Here is a 27,827-nt window from a genome sequence, read left to right as displayed (position 1 = left end):
ATCATAGTCTATCTTCACAGATTCAGGAAGCAGTGCTTTGGTAAACCAACAAACACCAAGGCAAAAATCATTGCGGACAAGGTAACCAGTCTGGAAACGATATCATCAGAGGGAAATCCAACACCTTCGAAGTTCATCCCTCTTCCAAGGCTTACGAGGTTAGAGGTCCAGGAGAAGTCGAACGAGGACGCCCGACACTTAAGGGGGGAGACGTTAGGAGGAAGCCGGCCCCAGAACCCCAACACCAACACAGATAGAAACACCAGGGTGGCAACATCGACATAGCAACAACAAAGTAAGGCGCCATGCCACATTGGACGAACGAGCAGGCGCTATGAGGAATTGCACTTTGGCAAACGCATAAACTGATGACACGCATTAATCGATTCGACCGATCACCCGATCGACGACGGACCCACAGAGGAACAGTCACCAGGCGGATAGGTTTGCTGAGTTGACATAATGAGTTTATAAAAGCCACTTTCAGTGTCTAGAATAAGTTAGTCTTAATCGTGAGTTGTAACTTAGTGTTTAATTGAATAAAATTATTTTTTTTATCGAATGCTAGACAGCATTCTATATATATATATTAGACTGGGTCAACAAAGTCGATTTTTTGGAACAAAGCTTTTTCGATTCATTTTAGCGTACAAAGTAACTGTGCAAAATTTGGGAGCGATTGGTTGCTTCCCCGTATTCCGCATTGCGATTGAAATTTGTATGGAATTTTGTATGGGAAAACGTGATTTTTTGCATTTTTCTCATAAATTGAAATTTTTCTTCTAAAACAATCTAACCAATGACGGTAAAGTATAGCCTAGGATATGCCGAAAAACTTTGCCGAAGACCGCAAAGTGATCCGACACTTGTGAAAAAAGTTATAACGTACAGATTGCCCGGTGGTGCTTAACATTTAACATGTAAAGGAATAACATCAATAATAAAATCACAATTTTTGGCCTAAGTTACAGGGCGAATAACTTTTTTCACAAGCGTCGGATCACTTTGCGGTCTTCGGCAAAGTTTCTCGGCATATCCTAGGCTATACTTTAACGTCATTAGTTACATGGTATTGAACAAAAGAATTCAACTTATGAGTAAAATGCAAAAAAGTACGTTTTCCCATACTAACTTCCATACAAATTTCAATCGCAATGCGGAATACGGGGACGCAACCAATCGCTTCCAAATTTTGCACAGTTGTTTTAGGCGCTAATATAGATTGAAAAAAGCTTTGTTCCGGGATGATACAATCAAATTTAAAGTTTCTCCATACAACGTTGACCCACTCTAATATATATATATATATATATATATATATATATATATATATATATATATATATATATATATATATATATATATATATATATATATATATATATATATATATATATATATATATATATATATATATATATATATATATATATATATATATATATATATATATATATATATATATATATATATATATATATATATATATATATATATATATATATATATATATATATATATATATATATATATATATATTCTATATATATATATATATATATATATATATATATATATATATATATATATATATATATATATATATATATATATATATATATATATATATATATATATACTGAATTCTTTTTTTACACGACTTTTTTACGCGATTTTGCGATTTTATTTTGCACGACTTTTTTTACGCGATTTTCTCGAAGTTACGCGACTTTTTTTTAAGCGATTTTGGTCATTTGCGGAGGGCAAATCGCGTAAAAAAAATTTCCTTTGGATTTTTTTTGCGCGAATTCTCGAAGTTACGCGAACTTTTTTTACACGATCTTTTTTTGCGCGAACGCATCCATTGTTATGAAAAGTTATAGGCACTAAACGTATTAACACACTCGTTTGACACTTCTCAACATATTTTTGAAAGAAAGCGTGCTTTTATGAAGATACGGTGAACATGGCACCACTCTAACGTCAAATGGGGACTGGATAACAAGTTGAATTTTTAGTTAAGGTTATGTGCACTCGATAACTTGCTTGACCCAATCTCACCCCCATTCTTAATATTTAGACATAGGGTCGAAAATATTGAGTTTTTAAGGACTGTATCGGAAATTAACTATAAACGTTCACAGTTGCCTAAAAAATAATCTGTTCGAAATAAACAAAACTTTATTTTTGGAGATACTATATAAATCTCTTAAATAAAGAATGGCAGTTCTGATTTTCAAAAAATATTCATTTAACTTGGACTTTTATCTCAAAGATTGCACACATGTTTTTAAAATTTTGGACACCTTCTAAAAATTTCAAATTGCGAATACTGTGGGAAAATATTCAATTTTTTCTCTTATTTTTGCGCAAATATATTCTTCTCTAGAATGCTCATGATATAGGAGAATTATTTTTATCAAGGAAAATTCCCTCCGGAGTTTAGGGCAATTTTTAAAAATGGAAAAAGGCCATTTTTCGAGGAACACTTTTTTTATGCGTCTTCAAAAAACGATTACGCAAATAAAAAATACATAAAGTTGAAAATTTGCATTTTTTCCGATTGGGTATGTATTTAAATCTATTGAAGAGGTAGTTTTTCCAGAGAACGGAATTTTATAACCTCTAAAGATATTTAAAACAGAGCGTCAAAGTTCGACCAAAAAGTAGGTGTTTTTTGGGATAGTCCATATTCTTAATGTTGGAGGTTTTTCTATCCAAAATAAGAATTTTAAAAGTCTGTTTTAGTGATATGTATTGTGTACGTAACTGCGAGTAATAATCATTATATTCCAGATTTTTCCCCGTAGAATTTTTTTTTCGCAAAAAATATTTGAAACGTTAAAAAAATTTAAAAATAATGCAGTTTGTACAGATTGTTATTTTGTGTGGTATACTCATAGAACCATATTTTCAATAATACTAAACATTTTCCAAATTTCTTCAAGCTGTTCCAAACTTAACTATATTGTGAAGATTTCATAGAAGAACCGGAATGAAAATACCAACCGTGCGTCGAGATAGAGCATTTTGAATGTTTATAGTTAATTTCCGATACAGTCCTTAAATAAAAAGAGCAATGACAGCCCGCTTTTTTCATTACATCAACCAGGTAATACCTACAGCTAACCACTTATAAGAAAATTTATGGTTAGGTACTTGTGTTAAACATTACGAAGGAGAATTTTTTTCAGAGTGATTTACTAGTAGTTTCATCATATAAGTTTAGCCACAAATTAAACAAAAAACGATTATTGCAAAACATCTTATTCTGCATCATGACGTGTAAAAACATCTCCTCTTTGAAATAATATAAAGTTTTCAATATAAATTAGCGATAGTTGCTGAGCTTTTTCAAATTTCATGTTTCTCCGTTTTGACCCAATCTCACCCCCCAGACCCATTGTCACCCCCATCGACGGTATCAACGATTTGGTGTCCGAACTTCAACTTGGACAGGCTTTACGCCGAAGCAGATGAGTAGATCTTTCAGAGTCTCTGGTATTCAAATAGGTATTTGGCAATAAAATGTGTCATAACATACCTTCTCCAACCCCAATTTCATAAACCGTTTCGCCACGGCTATCGGCGATCCTCTCTTCCAATCGTTTTCCCAATGCTTCATACTGCTCTTCCGTGGGACTGACTAGAACAGTTTTCCCTCTGATGCACGCATAGTCATGTTTAGGTTTTTCGCCGGAAATCGAAGCTGTTGGATGTGGCGCTGTTGAAGCAGGTTCGTTCGGTAAAACTGTTGATGTAGATTGCATGTTGGATTTATGTAGCTGTAGTTAATGATCGATGAATCACATTCCACGTCAAAATATAGTTATAATTTCTGGTAGCTCTAGGTCATATATGCCTGGAAAAGAAAATAATTTCATTTAATCTCCATACATCTTCTGAACATAGGGGTAGTAGGGGCAATATGACCATACGGAACAATATGAGCCACCCTGAATTTGGCCTTATTATCAAGTTTTGTTCTGTTCAAAGCCTTAGGATCTTTTATAGAATGCTTCAATCATGTCTCCCTGTAAAAACCGTACCAAAATTCGATTCTGAAATGCAAATATTTATGAAATAGTTATTTATACAACGAGTTGCAAAATGAAGATTTTTACAGCACGAGTCGTACATTTATCCAACGAGGCTTGCCAAGTTGGATAAATATGACGAGTGCTGTAAAAATCGAGTTTTGCAACGAGGTGCATACAACATTTTTTGCAACGACAAAAAAGTCATTGGAATATGATCAAAACAATCAGTAGCATCCTACATCCCGGTGGTTGAATGAAAACGCCCACGTGCTCCATCCCGTTAGTCACAAAGTATGAATCAAGCAAGCCGTGCTATAACCGTCATAACTTTGCAAGTCCATACGAAGCTCTTACCGTGGAAACTTAGGTTACCAATCAAACAATTGCATTATGTTTCATAATGCAACCCAAATGAGTTGCATAATGAACCATAATGCAATTGTTTGATTTAGGGATGAAAAGTAGACCGTTTTAACACCTAAAAGGCAAGTATAAAATAAGATATTATAGTACGGAGTTGCAAAAATGTAATTTTTTGCTACGAACGCAAAAATGTTATAAGATTTCAAGCTCCAAAATAAGCTTTTAACAGATACCGTAAAACGGGGTGAATAGAAACAATGGGGCGAATAGAAACAAATAACTTATTGTAAAAAAGATGACAATTATGTTTTAAAATTCATCAAAACTTAATTTTATTAGCTAGTTGGATGCTACTAGTGTTTCAATAAACCTTTTTTAAGATGATAATTCCGTTAATTTTTTTGTGAAAATTTTTAAAAGCAAAGTATTGATTTGGAGGCAAAAAAACGTCCGCCATTTAAATTGCGTTTCATAGATTTGGTATGTATTAACAGTCTAAAGTATTTTTCGACGTTCGACATTTTTTTCTTCACTAGGTGAATTATTATAATCTAATGTTAGAGTTTTAATTGAATTAAAAGTTATTTCTGTCTTGAAATTGGAAAAAATATCGAATTTTTTTTTAAGCTGTTTCTATTCGCCCCATTGCGGGGCGAATAGAAACAAGCAACCTTTTTTCAAATAAGTTGACGAAATCAAAATTAGTTTTGAATCCTAATTACAGCAATTAAAAAGGGAGGAGGGACCCAAAGTTAAGACCCTTGCAACTGACTTTATTACGCACGGTTCCAGAGATACTTGCCTAAGTATGCTGGAAGGTGTTTCTATTCGCCCCGTTTTACGGTAACTCCCTACTGTCCAGGTAAATATTCCATTACAGTTGATACTATACTGCTACTATTACTGAGCAGTTTGTGAACAAGTCTGCATTTTTTTCGATACTGAAATTACAATAAAACAAGAATTTTCCGAAACTAGTCTTTACGGGGCAATATGGGAATATCTGCTCGGACCAACATGATCGGTTTTGTTTTGTAATCTAACCTCAATTTTTTTCTGTCAAAACATGAACATTATCTGCAGAAACATGGTTCATTACTGGTGTAAGGTTACAAGCGGCGATCGGAACGAAAAAAATGGTCACATAGCAGCCTGAACACCGCCAAGACACAGGCGCCACTACAGATTACCTACATCCCAATCTGAAAAGTTCAATGAAACCGGATATTTGTGGTATTCGCTTGGAACGATATCCTCTTTGACAACGGCCAAGGAAGGTTGTTTATGTCGAATTCGTTTTTGATTCAGTTCCAACCTGGGTTGGAACTGGATGAGATCACAGTTTCAACCCCAACCCGACTTTGGTTTCGCTTGTACTAAAGTTTGTTTGAGTTTGTTTGACGTTTGTTTGTTTACACATTTTCCGCCAATCCAGTTCCAACCCAGGTTCAAAAACGAATTCGACATTAGGAACCGTTCATAAATGACGTAGCAATGGAGGGGAGGGGGGGAGTTCTTGAAATTGCTACGAGCAATGTATTGGGTATGGGAAAACAAACTACGAGTGGGGAGGGAGCAAGGGAGGGAGTACCGGTACTAGAATTCAAATTACTTGTGTTTTGTGTGTTTTTTTTTTTCATTCTGAAACGAATTTCAGGACCTTTTAAATAATTTTAAAGTCCATGTGCACTATTTTGACTGTGGAACAGTCAATACTGCTCATTCCCTGTCGGTTTTTGGAACGAGTCGGATGTGAATGTCCGTTTTTCTTCGCACGGTATTTACACGGTATCATTCGTTATTCGTTGCCCCTCGCGCTGAGGGTTTTTTTATATCGGTAGGGGAGTTCAGGTATTTTGGACAGACCGTTACGTGTATATATTTTGGACATCTACGACAAAATCAAATGGAAGTGTCTAAAATATATACGCGTAACGGTCTGTCCAAATTACCTGAATCACCCTAGTTATCCCACTAGTGCGGAGTGTAGTACCGCAAGACGAATCCTTCCGATTTGAGAAGCGTGCTGCATAAGCAGCATCGTCCAGCTTCAACCAACGTCAGGCAAGCATAATGGATCATTCGACATTGATTTTTCATTTGGGCCTAACTGACATTTTCGAGTTCTCTTCATCGATCCTCTCTTTGTGTTATCACAGAATGTGTATTGAGTTTTCCAAAGATTTTTTGGTTGAAATGCGAAGAAGACGACTACATGTTGCTATAGAAACAAGAAGAATAATGTTTTTGTTTGTTTTGATTAAGTTATTAGCGAAAGAGAGAGTCGATGAAGAGAAATCGATCAAGTCAGTTAGGCCCTCATGAAAAATCATTGTCGCGTTGAAGCCGACTTTTCCGCTTCTCACCGCATCAAAACAAAAGCGCCACCGTATATGGACGGTAACACAGTGACAGCAGTCGAATTACGTCAAACACACAAGGCTATGGTGGCGCTATCTGTTCATGTCATATCGGTCGTTTTAGTTATTTTAGTGATCCATTACCACGTAATAAACGGTGCACGACGACGACGACGACGACGCCGGTAACGACGAAGCGAGAAGGTCAACGACAAAGGTCTGCAGCGCACAACTCGGATGAAAAAGTACCATTCATTACATGGTAAATATTATTAAAATATGACTGGTTTTATTGTTCACAATAAAACACATAGTAGATATATTGTTACTTTTTACAATAGAAATCAAGCCCATATAGTTCGCACAATAAGTGAACATTAGCTTTATTAGTGACTAATTGATTCGATTGTTTTTCAATAGCTCTATAATAATTTAAAGTTACTATCAGAAAAATTAATTTAAGTTTTTAAATAGTTGCAAAAGTGACTGCAAAGTTCTCATGGACTTTTTATTGAAAAAGAGTTTATTTCTCAATTACACTTAAAAACAATTCGTAACATATAAATAACAATAAATATTATTGTTGCTTGGATCATGTTTGTATAATCAAATACAAAATCACTTGACATATTTTTTTTAATTTTCGTTTTAAATTTGAGTACAGTAGATGTTTCGGTTATCGAATGTTATTCGCTAAAACTTCAACGACTGACAGACGTCAAGCCGTGTTGGCAGAGGAAGCTCTCAATGAATAACTGAGAAAGTACTTATAGAAAACTAGCTGAAAAGCAGCTTTAGCCAAGTGAGGATCTTACGACAAGAAAAAAGATGAACAATGATTTTTCTAATGTTTTCCTAGTAATCTAGTGAATAGTAAACTACCATTGATAGCAATACAAATACAATTAGTTTAATGGGGTCAATTGAACCGATGTTAAAATAAACATGCAATAATATTTGTTGCTATGTAAACAGATTTCGCCTTTGAAAAACCAAAGAATTCATATTTCTCGGTAACGTTTTTCTCTAGCATTTACAGATACTAATGGCCACATGAATTGTGAACGATTTATGGTATGGATCATACGACCTGAGATCTGACTTGTGATATTTGGCAGTTATTTGACAAGATTGAAGATAGATCTTATCAACAGCTGCCAAGCAATACATACCAGACAGACATCAGAGTGTTTGATTCTTATCATAAAATGTGCATATCATTCTGGCAGCCGTTAGTGCTCGTAAATGCTGGATGTAAATCCTATGGATTTTCATAAGCGAAAACTGCTTACAAATAACAACAAATAGTATTGTATTTTTTATTGTAACAACGATTCATTTGACGCCATTCAATTAATTTTATTTGTATTGTAAGAACAATGAAAAAACATTAAGACAAATTGTTTTCTTTTAAAAATGTCGCTAAAAATGTCTCATAAAAACATTGTTTTTCGCAAAAAGTGTATGAAAATTTTCTCAAAATTTTATGGTTAAGATACATAACGACCACCATTTTTTATTGTAAAAATGTCATTTACCATTCGCCGAATGGTATATAATAGGCTATTATATATATAGGTATATTATAGGCTTATAAGCCATCGTCACCAACAAGCTACCTACCTACATTTAGGTATACAAAGGCTGTGCACAGACCAGTTGAGTATTTTGTATATTTTTTGCCGCTCTGTTGTTCCCCAGTCCACCGTCTAACTCGCAGTAATAATTTTATTTCGATTTGAGTCTCGATGGTACAGTAGTACCTCCCGGTTCACGGCCCATTTACATCGTATTATTTATTTTTAAGTTTTTTTATTTCTTGACTTCTTGACTTCTTACATCCAAACCATACCACCACACTCGCAAAGAAACATTAGGAATAATGGAATGTAACCACCGTCCCAACTGGCCATCTCGCCAATCATTTTGCCAACTTTAAAGAGAACTCTGGAGAACAAAATGGCAATTGGCGATCAAAAGTGAGGTTAGGTAACGAAAAAATTTCAACTTTGGAAGCAAAAATAACATATTTCTTTACAATACTTTGCATGAAAGTTGTCAGAATTTGCAATAATTTTACTTTTCTACCATTTGTATCATAAGTAATTCAATCTAGGGTTCGTAATTAACTGTTTTAGAGAAGCGCCACCTGCGCAATTTAGCTTTGCGTTTGATCGTCAATAGAACGCTCTGAATTATTTTTTTTCGATTGGACATTTGGTTACTGAGACATCTTTCGAAGAGTATATAGGAGTTATATTTACAACTAAACCTTTTGAGATTTTTGACAAAGTGTATCATATTAAATATCTAAGCCGTATGTCTACCGATTTGGTTCTCTTGACATCAAATAAAAGCTACGCCATCCTAATAGAACGCCCTGATTTTTTTTTTCGATTGGAGATTTGGTTACAGAAATATTTTACGAAGAGTACTTAGGAGTTATACAACTAAGCTTTTTGAGATTTTTGCCAAAGTGTATCATATTAAATATCTCAGCCATATGCCAACCGATTTTAGTTCTCTTGACATCAAATAGAAGCTACAACATTCTAGTAGAACGCTATAAAATTATTAGAGTTGGATATTTGGTTACCGAGATATCTTTCAAAGAGTACTTGGGAGTAATACAGGTTAACTTTTTGAGATATTTTTGACCATGTGTAGGGTATTGGTTCCCTTATTAAGCATGTGGCTCCCATTTTCATCCCACGAAAAACAAAGGATTGAAGCGCTGTTTGTTTTGTTTCACACTTTTGTATTTTTTGTTAGAAGTGAGCACCCATGAAAACAAAAAGAACGGAGTCAATCGGTGCCGTAATCGCTTGATTTCGAATAGGATGAAAATGGGATCATGAGATTACTGATAGCACACATACCCTATCATAATAAATATCTCAGTCGTCTGTCAACCGATTTGGGTTCTCTTATAGCACCAAATGAAAGCAACAATATCCTCGTAAAAGGCCCTGAAATTTTATTTTGATTCGACATTTGATTACTGAGATATCTTTCGAAGAGTATTTCAATAAATTCCTTTTTACCCTTCTTACACCCATAAGAAGGGTATACATATCGCTCGAAAAGCCGACTTTCGATCCGAGACCCGGAGGGCCGAGTCTCATATAACAATCAACTCAGCTCGGCGAACTGAGCAAATGTCTGTATGTTTTTTTTTTATTCTAGGAGTCCAAAAATCTTCTAGACGCTGTGTGGGATTCGAATGTGCGCCTACCCACTAAAAACACTCTCCTAGTTCACCTACACCTTAAATTCCCCTCCGATACCACCATGCAGTATTTCTTCGGAGGGGAGACGTTATGTGCCTAGTGCACCATCACCAATTCGTTATCCTAGTCTTATTCATGCTATGCGCACCGCTTCGTTTGTATGCTGTTATTATGTTTCCAGATCAAAACCGAATTAGCGATATTTTTTTTGACTTCCGCTGCTTTTGCCTTGCGTTAAACACAATGTCGGAAGTGGGGCGCTGTATTGTACACCTGGTGCTCTATACAGCGCCCCACTTCCGACATTGTGTTTAACGCAAGGCAAAAGCAGCGAAAGTCAAAGAAAAAATGTCGCTAATTCGGGTTTGAACTGGAAACATAATAATATTACAGCACAGACAAACAGACGTGTCACTTGGAAGAAAATACGATAAAAATCATCGTCCCGAAAACATTATCGCCCAATGCTAATTATGCTGTGCTTAGTGAGCAAACGGTAAACAGGAGCAAAAACGATGCGAGCGCCATGGGCGAGCGATTAGCGAACTACGGAATATTTGAATAATCCGTTAAAAAGTGAAACGATGGGAAGTGAGTAGAGTGAGACGTCTGTTTGTCTGTGATTACAGTATCGCGACTAAGCGACATACATTGTAAGAATTCCCTTCTTGCCCTTACCTGCACATGCCCGGCAGGGCGGCTCGGAGCAGGGTACTTCCACTAAACTTCGGATTTCGGATGGTGAAAATTGGAAAAAGAACAGAAATATTTCAATTTAAAACTTATATTCTAATCTAACCTCAATCTCCTCCCTTTCCTTCTGGCTACGCAGCTGGTTACTGACACGTCGACACTCGTTGGGGCCCGTTCAGCACGGTGGTGGCGTTCGCTCCCGCACGGGATGTGCGGAGCTCCCTCGTCCTTCTTCTTCTTCTCCTTTCTCTTCTTCGGGTTTTGCAAATTCGCCGCCGAAGCGACGGTCCTTGGCTTTTAGCTAGGGGGAGGAGATGAACTCCTTTGTCGGACCTCCCTAGCGACGCTGGTGTTATTCACCGTACTACCCACTCGCCGTGGATAGTACCGGCAGAAACCACAATTTCTTACCTTGGTTGGTACGCCCCTTTGTACCAACCAACTTCGTCCTTCTTGACTGTTAACTGTGGAGGCGCGATACTCAATTGGCTGAGCCTCCATAGTAAGGACGGTGGGTATTTTCTGGGTCCTTGGTGGTTAGCCGCGGGAAGCGAAAAGATCCTTGTTGATTAGCTTTCCAATGGCGGCGACCCAATACCCGTTCACTGCACTGTTTTCGACCGCGGGCCGGCGCTTTCCGGGGAACTTTCTGGCACCAGTCACTCCCGGCGACCTGGGACAACCTTCCAGGTATCACTCACTCGAATTCCACACAAACGTTGCGCACTGATTGGCGGAGTCGAAATTCGCGCCCGGGCTCTTTCGCAGTACAAAACGATCTCTAGTAAGTTGCAGAAAGTTTGGGCGGAGGTCGACAGGTGTCGCGCGATGGGAATCATCGAATCGAGTCATTTGGTTTCGTAACGGCAACTAGGTTCAAAGACCAGTCAGAATCCGACTCTTCGATGATTCCCATCGGGCGCCACCTGTCGACCTCCGCCCAAACTTTCTGCAACTTACTGGGGCTCATTTTGTAAGGGTATCGAATTACGGGGTCCTTGTTTTGGAACTCCTCCTTTATTATAATCATGTGCTCGGTGAGGGTCGTAGTGTTCAACTTACCAGGCTCCACACCTTGAAACCAGGACTTAACCTGGTCAATCCGTGCGGCCTGGGACGCCGACAGTGTCGACTGTAACTCCTCCTCAGCACTCTGAACACGACCGGGACCAACCAGAGCACAGTCTTTTAACTCTGGAGTAATTCCAAAAGACTTCCAGAAATCCATGCCCATGTCTACACTCAGCTTATCGACCACCAGAGTACAAACGACCTTTGTTATCCCCTTGAAAGTGAAAGGGAGATAACACTGCCCTCGTACAGAAATGACCTGACCATTTGCCGAGCGCAACTCGCACGGATGGTCTAGGCTCTTCAACAGACCGGGAGATATCCTTCGGAACTGGCGCTCGCTCATGATTGTAGCATTGCTGCCACTATCGAGCAAGGCTGCAAACTCGCTGCCGCAAACTTCGACCATAACGAATGGCCGGTTGTCGGAAGAATTGTTGAAGATGATGGTTTGAACGGAAATACGGTCGTTGTAGTCTTCTGGCTTGACGGGTCGAAAGCTGTTAAAAATCTCAGGAGGTATGACTAGGTGATCAATGGGGCGCTCAAGACTTTCCAACTGCGACTTCAGTTGGACCTGATCCCGTTTTTTAAGCAGTAGGGGCACCGAGAAGCCTCGAATCCTGTGAAGTCACATACGATACAGAAGACGCGCTTGGGTTTGGGGCAGTCCTCGTGATCGTGCCCTTTGACCCCACAATTGTAACAAACCGCCGGCTGGGGTGGACGATGTTTGTCCACCAACAAGCTCAAACACATTGCGCCATCCTGTGACCGTGTGGTTTTCGGAATTGCTCCGGTCTTCTCAGGGAGATTCTTTTGGCATTGCCCTCCCGTTTCCTGAAAACGATTTGGAGGTGCTTTGTGGGCTGGTGGTGAGGCCGGGGGTTGTTCTTGTTATAGAAAACCCGGGGTTTGTTCCCCTTCAGACCGACACTCTCCGGTTGTTGCCGCTGGCTCGGTTTGGAGCCATTATAATCAGGGTTTTCCACTATCGCGGCGACTTCTTTCGAATTGCCAAATACCTTTTGGTAGATGGGAGTCCTAGAAGCGTCGAGTGTCTTCCCGATCAGCATCAATTCGGCCACGGTATTCACCGATTTGAAAATCAAGACCTGCTTGTAATCGGCCTTCATGTTTCGTTTGATTATGTCCAGCTTTTCGCCAGGACTAAGCGGTGTGGTCATTGCGCGGAAGATTTTTTCCATTTCAAGATAGAAATCATGAAACGACTCATTTCGCTGCTGACGCCGGTGGGCTGCTTTCATCTTCAGGGCGGCGTCGAGTTCCGGGTGAACAAAGTTCGCCTTTAGCTCGCACACCAGATGAATCCAATTATAAAACCAGCACTTTCACTGCACTAATTATGTTCCCGAACCACGGGCCGGCACTAAGTTTCGGGGGATCACTGTTTGGTTTCGTTCACTCCCGACGTGACTAGAAACAACCTTCTAGCCAATTCCGTGCGAAAACGGCACCCGTATTTTCTACCAGCCGGGAAGTTGTAAAAAGTGCCGTTTTCGCACGGAATTGGCTAGAAGGTTGTTCCTAGCCACGTCGGGAGTGAACGCAACCAAACAGTGATCCCCCGAAACTTAGTGCCGGCCCGTGGTTCGGGAGTATAATTAGTGCAGTGAAAGTGCTGTGAAAAGGGTTTGGATCGCCGCCATCATGGGGAGCTCAGTGTCAAGGAGCTATTCGCTTCCCGGCGGTCTCGTCAAAGATCCCCAAAACCCACCGTTCTCGCTACGGGCGTTCAGCCGAATGAGCCAGTCTCACGACCGTAGCTAATCGCCAAGGAGAACGAAAGTAGGTCAGTGCAAAGGGGCGTACTGCCTACGATAGTTTACTGCGGTAACTATCGGGACCACTACGCGGAGTAGACCGGTCCGGTGTTTATACACCACTGTCGCTAGGGGGGATACGACAAAGGTGCCCGCTCTTCCCCTAGCTAATAGTTAAGGACGGCTGCTTCAGTAGCCTGATAGTGCCCAAGAAGAAGAAAAAAGAAGAAGGAAGCTCCGCATAGACCGTGCGGGAGCGAAACCAGCGACCACCATCACCACCACTGCTGTTCATCGAAGGGCCCCAACGAGTCGACCGAAGCCGCAGTGTCTAAGGGGAGAACAGGGTAAAAGCCCGGATAAAAAATTACCATTCATTACATGGTAAATATTATTAACATATGACTGGTTTTATTGTTCACAATAAAACACATAGTAGATATACTGTTATTTTTTACAATAGAAATCAAGTCCATATAGTTCGTACAATAAGTGAACATTAGCTTTATTAGTGACTAATTGATTCGATTGTTTTTCAATAGTTCTATAATAATTTAAATTTTCGTTTTAAATTTGAGTGCAGTAGATGTTTCGGTTACCGAATGTTATTCGCTAAAACTTCAACGACTGACAGACGTCAAGCCGTGTTGGCAGAGGAAGCTCTCAATGAATAACTGAGGAAGTACTTATAGAAAACTAACTGAAAAGCAGGTTTTAGCCATTTAGCCAAGTGAGGACGTTACGACAAGAAAAAGATAAAAATGATTTTTCTAATGTTTTCCAAAAAATTAAAGGAATCTAGTAAATAGTAAACTAACATTGATAACAATACAAATACAAATGGGGTCAATTGAACCGATGTTAAAATACAGTCATGACCCGCTGGTTGGGGGCTTAATAGTTGGGTGAATTTTTAGTTGGGGCCCCGTTAGTTGAGCTGTCAGCCAACTAAAAAGCACCTGGATGTCATAATTCAATGTCAAACTGAAAATGACAACCAATCTGTAATTCCGAGGGGCGAGCTAATGAGTTTCTGGTTTCTTAAACTTTACTGATAATCGAAAAGAATTTCTATTTCATATTTCTTAAAAAAGGAAGAATATGTACAATTACTTCGAAACAAATGCAAAACATCGGCAATCTTTATTTTGTCGATCATTGAAAGCGTTTTGTGCTTGCTTTTGGTCCGGGTGGTTTCATAAACATCTATATTTTCATTTCACCGACTAAAAATGGGTGAAAATAATTATTTCTCGCATTGGCCATATATGTATCTTGCAAAACGTATCAGTTTTGCTCTGAATGTGAAACAAATTGAAAAATTTTCCTTTTTGATTCCAACCTAAACATGATTAAAAAAAACAATGAGCACGCCCCTTGTGCTGCTGTCACTTCACCCAACTAGCGAATCGAATTCGTTGGTTGGGTGGAGGTTGTGGCTCAACGAGCGGGTTCCGACTGTAAACATGCAATAATATTTGTTGTTATGTAAACAGATTTCGCCTTTGAAAAACCAAAGAATTCATATTTCTCGGTAACATTTTCTTCAGCATTTACAGATACTAATGGCCACATAAATTGTGAACGATTTATGGTATGGATCATACGACCTGAGGTCTGACTTGTGATATTTGGTAGTTATTTTAAAAGATTGATGATAGATCTTATCAACAGCTGCCAAGCAACACATACCAGACAGACATCAGAGTGTTTGATTATCATAAAATATGCATATCATTCTGGCGGCCGTTAGTGCTAATAAATGCTGGATATAAATGTTAGCGGGAAATATAAATTCTAAGGATTTTCAAAAGCAAAAACTGCTTACAAATAACAACAAATATTATTGTATTTTTATTGTAACATTCATTTGACGCCATTCAATTAATTGTATTTGTACTGTAAGAACAATGAAAAACATTAAGATATATTGTTTTCTTTTGAAAATTTCCCTAAAAATGTCTCATAAAAACACAATACATTCTATTGTTTTTCGCGAAAAAGTGTATGAAAATTTTCTCAAAATTTTATGGTTAAGATACATAACGACCACCATTTTTTATTGTAAAAGTACCATTTACCATTCGCCGAATGGTATAGAGCAATAGGGGTGATGGTGAGTGTGCCGTGTAAATTACAATACGTTTAATGGTGAATATTTTTCGAGAAAATGGTGTTGTAACAATAAAATTTATCGTATTTTTATGATACTTTTTATCAGGGAGGTCAGATTAGAATATAAGTATTTAAAATTGGAAAATTATTTATTTTACGAATTAATTCCATCCGAAATCTTTAATTTAGTGGAGGTACCCTGCTTTAGGCCGCCCTGTCGGGTAACAGCAGGTAAGCGCTGAAAGCCTCTCCTTACAACAAGCTATTTTTCAAATTTGTTATTCTATTCGTTCTTAGCCTTTCGGCTCCTGTTAGCTTGTTATTGCTTAACGTACCGCAATTGAGCGGCAAGCTCTATATTAGTACCACTTCCATCAAATTTGTTATTCTAAAGCCACGCTGAGTTCATCGGCTCCTACTAATTTGCCCCGAAGAACGATGCTCTCCCGGTGCCGCCTGAGTGCCAATCAGCACTCGAGGTTTCCGCGCACGACTCGGATAGTCCCCGACGGTGGATATATCCTACCCGACGAAGAGTTTCCTGACACTGAAACTTCTCCCGCAACCGACTTCCCGGGCAGATGCCAAGATCGGTCCTGCGATTCCGGTTGGAGACGCCTTCCGGTTCACAGGACTCCGACAGAGAGTTCCCCGACGTAGGAAGTTCTCTCGAATACCGACCGAGAGCCAGTAAGCTCCACACCTTATTCGCTAACGACACCGGTTGTCCCCGACGGCGGATCTACCACACGCTTGACGGAACTACTACGCTGTCCCCGGATTGCCTCTTCGATCATTCATTTGCTGTTCTCGCCATTTCCGCTGGAGAAACGACATTATTTTTGCCACCGCAGCATTCACCGCGTTCCAGCAGGCTTCGTCGCGGCACATTCTAGTCACAATGTTGTCGGCCCTTATACCAGCACCGCAGATTGCTGTCATCTCGCTGCGCTCCACAGTGAAACGTGGACACTCGAAAACAACGTGTTCCGGCGAATCCTCGACATCTCCGCACTCAGGGCAGAACGGCGACCCTGCGTGTCCGAACCGGTGCAGGTATTTCTTGAAGCAGCCATGACCTGACAACAACTGCGTCAAATGGAAATTCACTTCCCCATGAGCTCTGTTTACCCATTCTACTAAATTTGGAATAAGGCGGTGGGTCCATCTTCCCTTCGCTGTGGTATTCCACTCGTGTTGCCACTTCGCTATCGTGGCGACCCGCGCTGCCTTCCGAGCTCCTCTTGTGTCCCTGTCCTCGTAGCACTCTTTGTCCTCTTCTAGAACGAAGGCGATGGGATCCATCCCGGCAATCACGCACACCGCATCCGATGATATCGTGCGATACGCGCTTGCCACTCGCATGGCCATCAGTCTGTACGTGCTGCATAGCTGAGCGCGATTTCTCTTCGTTTTCATGGCGGTCGCCCAAGCTGGACCAGCGCACCTTCAGGTATCAGTAGGTCGGCTCCAGAGGCACGTTCTCCTCCATTTGGGAAATTTGTGCCATCGCCATGAACACGAGCCTATTCATCATTTACCTGACGGAGAAGGGAAGGGAAAAGGATAGGACAGGGTAAAGGACAGGTAAGGGAATAGGATCGTCATACACGCGAAAGCGTACCACAATGGGTTCACATAGCGTCCTGAAAAGGACGCTGTAATAACGCATAAGCGTACCACAATGGGTTCAAACAGCGCCAGCGCCCTGAGAAGGGCACTGTGATAACGTATAAAGCGTAAAGAGAGCCTATAGCTCTTTACCACAGCGGGTCAAGAACAACAGAACGTCCTGAAGATTCAGGTTTCTGAAGTCAGATTCACTTAATAAGTGTTTTCCGAGTACTCGGAAGCGCAATTGCACAGAACTGGACAGTTACATATTAAATGATACGAAGTTCCATAATCGGATTCACAGCTATCACAGGCAAATGAATCAGCTTGCTGAATATTCGCCATGTGATAACTGAGTCGGCAGTGGCCAGTCAATGCTTTGACCAGCATGCTGCAATTCTGCTTTGAAAGACTTGTTAGCAGGCTTCCCAAAAGTACCGCATCATGATAGCATTTTGATGGCTGTCGCACTCTTATTCCCATGACAGCCTTGTGAATGCATGGTTCATGACAGCCCACATAATAAAACTCATGCGATGTACAACATCACTGTCGGGAACTGCTCACATCGTCTGCTTTCGCTGTGCGTTCGTTCGCCGATGACAACCTCGGCTCTCACCCAAACCGTCTCTCGTTGGCTGTACACGAAGTGACGAAAATCGCTGCGCTAGGCCCGAGCATTTTACTTCTGTTGAACGTGTCGAGTATCGTGGTATATCCCACGCTCAAAATTTTCGACGCATTTAAAGTATTATGTATTTTTTCAAATAGAGAATATTTACTTGTAAGTCTTGTTCTAGTAGAGTATTTTGCATAGCATTATTTTTTATTGGCATGTGAAATGCACTGCCATGTTTTCAACATAAAAGATAGTTTAATCTCACATCAGTGGTATATTTTAGCCATATTACAATTTTGAAAAACGCTGGCACAAACTTCTTTCCGCCCCTGGGGCATCTTGTGAAAGGCATATCATGTTTGTAAAAAAATATTTATTGAGCACATATTTTGTGAATAACTTTTAGCGTTAAGCCATGCGCTCCCGTGACAGCCTATGACAGCCTTTATGCGACTGCCGGCTTGGTTAGCCGAAGATTGTCATCGCCATGCGGCTAACAATACTCGCGACGTTTCCCACTCGGCTCGATACGACTCGAGTATGCAACTGTCAGACAAGCAGCCGAAGCAGCGGCTGTTTCAATACATCTTTCTCTCATACGTGTGCGTGCTGTTGGCGATACATTTCTCACTGGTGGTGTTGCACACGGTAACGAGAGATGGTCTGCACACATAAGAGAGTGTCGATTCAGCCTTGCGCGGGCTGTTGCGAGAAGGCTGTACATTTGGAAAGCCTGCTTGTTAGATACTTTGCCACCCCTAAAGATGGCTCAGTACAATACAATTTTGTTTGACGACATGACTCCAAACTATTCCAGTATTGTTTGTGCTGGGTGGCAGCCCAGGTGTCAATCTGAAGCTTTACCCAACACTTGGATACCGGAATAGCTGGCTCAGGGCCAATGAAGACATGTGATGCTCCAGTGCGAGCTAACTCATCAGCCAATTCATTTCCAACGATGGAAGAATGGCCAGGTACCCATACAAGGTGAACAGCGTTTGCTGAATTCAGCTCCTCGATTTGAGTTCGACAAGCGATAACTATCTTTGACCTGGAGTTGGCCGAAGCAACTGCTTTATTAGCAGCCTGGCTATCTGAACAGAAGTATATTACTTTGCCCATTACGCGCTGCTGAAGTGCTGATTGCACTCCGCACATAAGAGCAAAGATTTCGGCCTGAAAAACGATGCAGTGTCTACCAAGTGAATAAGACTGATGTAGCCTTAGCTCACGAGAATAAACACCAGCACCTGCTCGACCTTCGAGAAGGCAGCCATCAGTGTAACATACGATGCCGTCTGAAATACTTCTCTCCAGATAACCAGATGTCCACTCTTCCCGAGAAGGGAATTTCGTGGAAAATGTCCTATATAGAAAATTACAAGCAATTGTGGAGATCACTTGGAGCAAGGACAACTTTGTCCCAATTCACCAAAAGTGGAAACAACGAGGTGTGCGTTGATCTGCGGTTCACAGGAGTTTCCTCTAGTAAGCCGAGTACCCATAGACGGTAAGTGCAAGAAAGTGCTTCTTGTTTAAGATGAATGTGTAGTGGGGCAACGTCAAAGAGAACTTCGAGCGCTGCCGTAGGAGTTGAAGAGAACGCTCCAGACATCGCCATTAAGCACATCCTTTGGAGATGGCCTAATTTTGATTGGACCGTTTTCACTTCGCCCTTTTGCCACCACACAAGACATCCATAAGTCAATATTGGACGAACACAGTTGTGTAAATCCATTTGATATACTTGGGTTTAAGACCCCAAGTTGTACCAAAGGTTCGCCGGCATTGCCCGAAGGCCATACAAGCTTTCTTGATTCTGAACTCAACATGAGGTGTCCAGGAAAGCTTGGAATCAAGAATGACTCCAACGTACTTTACCTGTTCAGTCACAATGATTTCAGAATGAAAGAGACGTAAAGGTCGAACACCATTACGGTTTCGCTTTTTCGTGAAAATAACAATAGATGTTTTACTCGGATTTACCGAAAGGCCATATTGGCGACACCAACCCTCAACTACCTGAATAGCGTTTTGCATCAGGTCGAAAAGGGTGCTGATGCACATACCGACTAACAATGTTAGATAGTCGTCGGCAATACCATAAGTAGGAAAACCGCTAATATTGAGTTGAGTTGCCTCAATAGCGTATCTGCTACGAGATTCCACAAAAGCGGTGATAAGACTCCCCCTTGGGGGCATCTACAAACACTCAATTTCCTAATCGCCGCTTGACGCAATGTCGAGAAGAGATGTCGGTTTTTGAGCATTTGGTGAATCCAATTGGATATTGTGATGATTCCGAGTAATCATAGTAGGCCTAACGTTCAGAGGAGCAGTCTAGCAGAGAGTCCGTTTGTGGATGCACGCATACGCGTGGTCCGTTTGTAGATGCATACTGTCACTTTCAAGTAGTACAATAAATAACTTTAATTGATTAATCCAGTAGTTTCTAATTAATTAGTGCACAATACCACATATTTGGCGACGAGACGAACCAGCAGCGTTTTGGAAGTATTCAGTAAGTACAATCTAACATTTTTTTTTACAAATGTTGGGACATCATACGTGAAAAAAAATCAAGCCAAACAAGTAGTTACCTAGGCAACGAACGTGGTCCGCTGAATTGGAAAAAAATACAAACAAGTTCCTTCATAAGGGACTGCCTCAGGAACGGATTTCATCCGTTGAGTCAGGCGAAAAAGTATTCAAGTTCAATCTTAAAGATGAACTGCCTCAGGAACGGATTATGTCCGTTGTGTTAGGCGAAAAATATGAAGCCCACCTTAATGGTGGACTGCCTCGGGAACGGATTCTGTCCGTTGTGTTAGGCGATAAAATTTCCAAGTCCACGCCAAGGTGGACTGCCTCGGGAACGGATTCTGTCCGTTGCGTTAGGCGACAAGATTTCTAAGTTCACGCTAAAGCTGGACTGCCTCAGGAACGGTTTTCGTTGAGTCAGGCGATTATGTGTAGTCCATAGCAACTCGATAATGGGCATAGCAACCCTTTTCTGTGGTTAGACAAATAATAAACATTGTTACTAAGGGTATCAATCAGATGATAAACAAAACGACAAATTTGAAGATTTCCCAAAATTTGTAAGAAATACTGTTTGAATGAAATTGTCGATATAATTATTTAATAATTCTTCAGAAATGGAAGAACAACTGTTCAAACTACCCCCGTTCGAATGTGAAAGTGTCCCAATTACGGAGCTCAGGAACAAATGGTTCGACTACAAGAAGCAGTTCGAATACATCGCTGCCGCTCTGGGCAGAAAGAAAAAGAAGAAGCTGAAAAATATATTCCTTGCTGTTGCTGGGCGTGAACTCCAGCGAGTGTATGAGAGCCTGCCCGAGGATAACCAAGGAATCAGTGAGGAAGAAGAAGACGAGTTCGATCGCATGATTCGCAGGCTCGACAATTACTTTGCTCCCAAACAGCATGACACCTTCGAGAGGCATACGTTCTGGACTCAAAAACCGGTCGTTGGAGAAACACTGGATAAGTTCCTGCTGCGTGCCAAAGTCATGGCCAATAAATGTCGATTCGGATCATCGGAGAAAGAAAGCAGAGATGCAGCAGTTATCGACAAGATTGTTATGCTGGCGCCCCCTGAGCTCCGGCGAAAGATTTTGGAAAAGCCCAATATCAACTTGGATGATCTCACCACCCTCGTCAATACCCACTTATCCGTACAGCACCAGATACGCGAGCTTGGTCAACATGTGTCAGGTACAGGAACATTGCAGCTAGCGAACCGTGCGAATACGTTCGTCAACAAAATATCTACGGATGGTGACAGGTCACGTTCGGCGAACAAACGTTCCGCTGTGGATTGTGATCGCTGTGGGTTCAAAGCTCATAAGCCTGAAGTGAAATGCCCAGCCAAAGACAATAAATGCCACCACTGCAACCGTATTGGTCATTTCGCCAAAAAGTGTCATTTTGGTTCTAACAAAGGCACATGGAAGCGCAAGTCTTCATCTGAAAATCAATACAGCCGTGGTCCCAAAACACCAAAGGTTAACGCTGTAGACGAGATTGAGACTCCAGTCGTACAGACTCCACATGCCATGAAGCCAGAAACGCGTCCAGAAGTTCAAGGATCTTTCGTCTATGCAATTAGCGATAACCATGACGAGATGGTGTGGTGCAGGGTGGGAAACATACTCGTCGAAATGATGATCGATTCAGGCAGCAAGTACAACATCATTGATGAGCAGACGTGGAATTTCATGAAGTGCAGGAATGCCGCCGTGAACAACGTGAGACCGTCCACCAAGCAACTATCAGCGTATGCACAACAAAGTTCATTAGACATATTGTGCACGTTCGAGGCAGAAATAGCGGTCGTGGAGGGCAACTGCCTCAGTTTCGTTACTACTTTTTATGTGGTAAAAGATGGAAAACAGAATTTGCTGGGTAGAGACGCAGCAAAGCAATTAGGAGTACTGTTGATCGGCTTGCCTAGCGTCATCAACCCGGCGACAATCCAGCAAGTATCAGAGAGCATTATTGACAAGTTTCCTGTAATTAAAGGTAGTTATTAGAACTTTTTATCAATAAAGGTATTTTCTAATCACATCCTGTGTCCAGGTGTTAAAATTCGAATCAATATTGACGAGACCGTGACACCCGTTGCTCAGCATGTCCGTCGTGTACCAATAGCACTCCGTCGACAAGTTGAAGATCAGCTCAATAGACTGCTAAATTCCGGCATCATTGAAAAAGTTAACGGTCCCAGCCCCTGGGTATCACCCGTTGTAATCGTTATCAAGGATAACGGCGATGTACGCCTATGCATTGACATGCGACGAGCGAATACTGCAATCAGACGAGAGTATCATATGATACCTACGCTTGATGATCTTCTGGCAAGGTATTGTACTAGACGTTGTTAAATTTTAGTTGAATTGTATTATTACTAAATTAAGTCCACAATTAGGTTGAACGGCTCCAAATGGTTTTCTCGACTCGACATTAAGGATGCTTACCATCAAGTGGAACTGCACGAGTCGAGCCGGTATATAACGACATTCATTACCCACCTTGGAATGTTTCGATACACCAGGTTGATGTTTGGGATCTGCAGTGCTTCAGAACATTTCCAGCGCATAATCGAGCAGATTTTAAGCAGCTGCGAAAACTCCTTTAACTTTCAAGACGATATATTCATACACGGAAAGACAGAGGCAGAGCATGACGCTGCTCTTGAGCGTGTTTTGCGTACACTGGAGGCACACAATGTCGTTTTGAACACCAAGAAATGCAAATTCAAGGTCACGGAAACAGAATTCTTGGGTCATGACATTTCTCAGCAAGGCGTTAGACCAACGGAGGACAAAGTAATGGCGGTGCAGCAATTTAGATCGCCTACGTCTGCCGAAGAAGTCCGCAGTTTTTTGGGTCTCGTTGGCTATGTTGGAAGATTTATCCCCGATTTAGCTACCAAAACATTCGATCTTCGACAATTGACAATCAGCGGTCAGAAGTTCGATTGGTCGACGAAACATGAAATAGCGTTCAACAATTTGAAACGAGCAGTATGCTCAGCCCCAACACTCGGATTCTTCGATAACAACCGTCGAACAAGAGTGATTGCGGATGCGTCGCCGATCGGTTTAGGTGCTGTATTAATACAGTTTGAAGACGAATGTGATGATAAACCAATTGTCATTTCCTACGCCAGCAAAAGCCTTTCGCCAACAGAACGTCGATATTGCCAAACAGAAAAAGAAGCGCTGGCGATAGTTTGGAGCGTTGAAAAGTTCAAGTTATTCTTACTTGGGAGAGACTTTGAACTCGAAACCGACCATCGTCCATTAACCGCAATCTTCAAGCCGACGTCACTACCTCCAGGCCGCATTGAGAGATGGGTGCTTAGACTACAACCTTTCAAATTTAGGATTGTATATAGGCCCGGAAAGCAGAATATAGCAGATCCACTATCTCGTCTCTCTCTGACGGCAGATAACGAAGACGTAGACAAATGCGACGATCAACTGTACATAAGCGCTATCACGGAATCTGTAGCTGTAGATGTTTCGGAGATCAAGAATGCACTGGAAACAGACCCTGAGCTACTTCTCGTCAAGGATGCTTTGTTGACTTCGGGTTGGGCTGATGATGCTGTTAGAAGCGGTGCCAAGAAGTACATACCCTTTCAAAACGACCTAACTCTCCTCGAAGGCTACGTGGTTCGTGGATGCAGAATAGTCATTCCTCAAGATCTACGTGGTAGAATGCTGCAGCTGGCTCACGAAGGCCACCCAGGGGAGACACTGATGATATCGCGACTACGTGACCGGGTTTGGTGGCCAGGCATGGATGAAGATGCAAGAAAGACGGTCAGAAGCTGCGAAGGTTGTCGTTTGGTAAGCAGGCCCTCAGCACCCGAACCGATGCGCCGCCGTCTAATGCCAAAAGAACCTTGGGTAGACGTTGCGATGGATTTTCTAGGACCTTTACCATCACACGAGTACCTCCTAGTGATCGTGGACTACTATAGTCGGTACAAAGAGGTCTGCATCATGAAGAAAATAACATCAGAAGAGACCATCAAGAAGATAGAGCCAATTTTCGTCCGACTGGGTTATCCGAGGACGATCACTCTGGACAATGGTCGTCAATTTATAAGTACAGAGTTCGAGGAATATTGTCATTCAAGAAATATATCCTTGAACCACACAGCTCCATACTGGCCGCAGGCGAATGGTGAAGTCGAAAGACAAAACAGTTCCCTTTTAAAGCGGCTCAAGATCAGTCATTCAATGAATCGTGACTGGAAAACGGATTTGCTTCACTACCTTATGATGTATAACACCACCGCACATTCCGTCACGGGAAAGGCACCATCGGTTTTGTTACAGAACCGTCTGATTCGTTCCAAGATTCCATCAATAAGCGACATAGAAACAGCACCACCTATAACTACTGAAGTTCAAGACAGAGACAGAATTCTGAAGCACAGGGGAAAAGAAAGGGAAGACGCCCGGCGTCATGCAAAACCCTCGGACATTCAAGTAGGAGATCGTGTATTGGTACAAAACCTTGTATCAACCGGGAAACTAACTCCAACATTCAACGGAATAGAATATCAGGTGATGGAGAGAAGAGGAAGCTGTGTGAAAATTATTGATCCTGTTTCAAGAAGCGTGTTTGAAAGAAATGTAGCCCACCTCAAGAAAATCAGTCCGCAGACAATATCCAATGAGGAAACGTCGCCATCCGCTACAGATAATACGACCAGCAACCCAAGCAGCAACCTAATGAACGACGAAGGTCAGGAACAATCAAGTCGTCGTCTACCTCGTCAGATGACTCGACCATCCTGGCACCGAGATTACTTCGTCAATCAACTGGAAGAAAAAGGGAGATGTGATGATTCCGAGTAATCATAGTAGGCCTAACGTTCAGAGGAGCAGTCTAGCAGAGAGTCCGTTTGTGGATGCACGCATACGCGTGGTCCGTTTGTAGATGCATACTGTCACTTTCAAGTAGTACAATAAATAACTTTAATTGATTAATCCAGTAGTTTCTAATTAATTAGTGCACAATACCACAGATATCATTGGAGATATACCATGGCCCCGTGCGGTTTCCAATATGGTATCGAAAGGCACGTTGTCAAAGGCACCCTCGATATCTAAGAAAACACCCAGCAGGATTGCTTTTGAGCGAATACCTTCTCGATATCGCTAACAACTTTGTTTAAAAGAGTCACAGTGGACTTTCCACATTGGTAGCATGTTGGTTCATATGAAGAGGCACATTGGCCAGATGAACATCACGGATGTGATGATCGACAATGCGTTTTAAGCATTTCAGAAGAAAAGAGGTCAAACTGATAGGTCTGAAGCTCTTTGCTTCTTCATACGACGCACGAACCACTTTCGGAATAAACTTTACAGTAATATCCCGCCAGGATTTGGGAATATACCCTGTAGCAAAACTGCAAACAAGTAGTTGTTTCAAAACATGTTTGAAATGATCAAATCCCTTCTGAAGCAAAATAGGATAAATCCCATCTGCCCCAGGAGATTTGAAAGGAGCAAAGCTAGGGAAGTGGAACCATCTCGGCAGGGATCCAATTTTGGGCACCTTTCTACTATAACTCAGCCAATTCTGAACGAATTGACACAATTTTTGGAACGCGATGAGATACGCATAGTCAATTGGTTTGGAATTGACTGAGTTATAGCGAAGAGTGCCCAAAATACCGGCCGCTGCCCAAGTGATTCGCTACCCTATTAAGTGCCCATTCAATCGATTCTAAAGTTATGATACTCCGAGCCGAAGCTAAAGAATCATAACTACAAGAAAATACATCAGGATCACCCGAAGATGTAATATCCACACATCCGGGGAAGTGTGTACTGAATAAACATTCCAAAACTTCCTCATCAGAGGAAGTGAAATCACCATTTGGCAAACGAAGTTCGTTCACTTGAAAATCCTTAGATTTTGCAAGGATTTTGTTCAATCGACTGGCTTCACTCAGACTGGAAACATTTGTACAAAGGTTTTTCCAGCCGGATCGTTCAGCAGACCGAAGAGCTTTCTGTTAGGCCTTGCGAGCCGACCTGAAAGCCTCCGATCCAGCCGAACGTCGTCTGTTCCAACTCTTTCTACATTGTTTCCTGAGCTTGGCCAGATCAGAGTTCCACCAAGGGGTTCATCTTGTGGTCTTCACAGACCACAGAGGGCAAGCTTCTTCAAAAGCTTCCATGATGAAGATGAAGGCCGTTGTAGTATCAACGGCTTCAGCTAAATCACTTGGAGTGTCAATTGATGGTGAGTATCCAAATACCGTAGAGGCTCGAGTAATATTGCTGATATTATATAGTCTTATAAATATATATATATATATATATATATATATATATATATATATATATATATATATATATATATATATATATATATATATATATATATATATATATATATATATATATATATATATATATATATATATATATATATATATATATATATATATATATATATATATATATATATATATATATATATATATATAAATAATATTAGAATATAAATAATATTATATATATATTAGTCTCGGTTGGTCGTTCATATTGTTCTGAAGGAGTTCGAGGCCGAAAATAAGTTCATGGTACTTGATGATGATTAACCTGGGCTTGTTAGGGGAATATCTGTAAGTAAAAGAAAATCGCGTTAAGTACTGTTCCTTTGAATTCCACTAAGAATTTGCATCCTTTGAGTCTCGAGTCGAGTCAAGTACAAGACACTGAAGACGACCTTACAGTTGAGGTCGAAATACGTATCTGTCAAAGGATGCAAATTCTTAGTGGAATTCCAAGGAACAGTACTTAACGCGATTTTCTTTTACTTTCATGGTACTTGTCGTTTTGGAATCAGCAGCGATTGATGTTCAAGAAATGGAGGAGTCAATGGAGATCGACTCGACCATTGCAACAGTGAAGAAGTGTCTGCAGTAGAGATCATGGGATGAACCGGCGGTCAAGCAGTACGCACCGTTCAAGAGCGAGCTAGGATTGGTTGGTGATTTACTAGTACGTGGTGATAAACTGGTCATACCGTTGAAGCTACCCCCAAGGATGCTGGATCTGGCACACGAAGGTTACCCCGGTGAATCGGTCATGAAACGGCGCCTCAGAGATCAAGTCTTGTGGCCCGGAATGGATCGTGAGGTCACAAATCGAGTCGTGAATTGCGAAGGCTGTCGTCTGGTTTCCCTGCCAAACAAACCGGAACCGCTCTCACGGGGACCATTGCCGTGTAAGCCGTGGATTAACGTTGCCATAGATTTTCTTGGGCCAATGCCATCCGGCGTATATCTACTTGTGCTGATCGACTACTACAGTCGCTACAAGGAAGTAGAAGTGATGCACAAGATCACGGCCAAGGACACTGTTACAAGACTGAAC

The 27,827-nt window shown here is 41.1% G+C and overlaps 1 protein-coding gene across 3 annotated transcripts in view; it reads right to left on the bottom strand.

Moving 5' to 3' along the window:
• Nucleotides 1–27,827, bottom strand: part of LOC109407036 (GTP-binding protein 1) — a 144,221-nt gene that overhangs the window by 88,413 nt on the left and 27,981 nt on the right. For all 3 annotated transcript variants that reach the window (XM_019680056.4, XM_019680053.4, XM_062851887.1), the window contains exon 2: nucleotides 3,545–3,862. In XM_019680056.4, the coding sequence (XP_019535601.2) occupies nucleotides 3,545–3,770 (226 nt within the window). In that variant the 5' untranslated portion in view covers nucleotides 3,771–3,862. The remainder of the gene's footprint in view (nucleotides 1–3,544; nucleotides 3,863–27,827) is intronic.

Source organism: Aedes albopictus, chromosome 2 (genome assembly GCF_035046485.1).
Source record: "Aedes albopictus strain Foshan chromosome 2, AalbF5, whole genome shotgun sequence".
NCBI classification, from domain to species: domain Eukaryota; kingdom Metazoa; phylum Arthropoda; class Insecta; order Diptera; family Culicidae; genus Aedes; species Aedes albopictus.
This window is presented reverse-complemented; position numbering and strand designations above follow the sequence as displayed.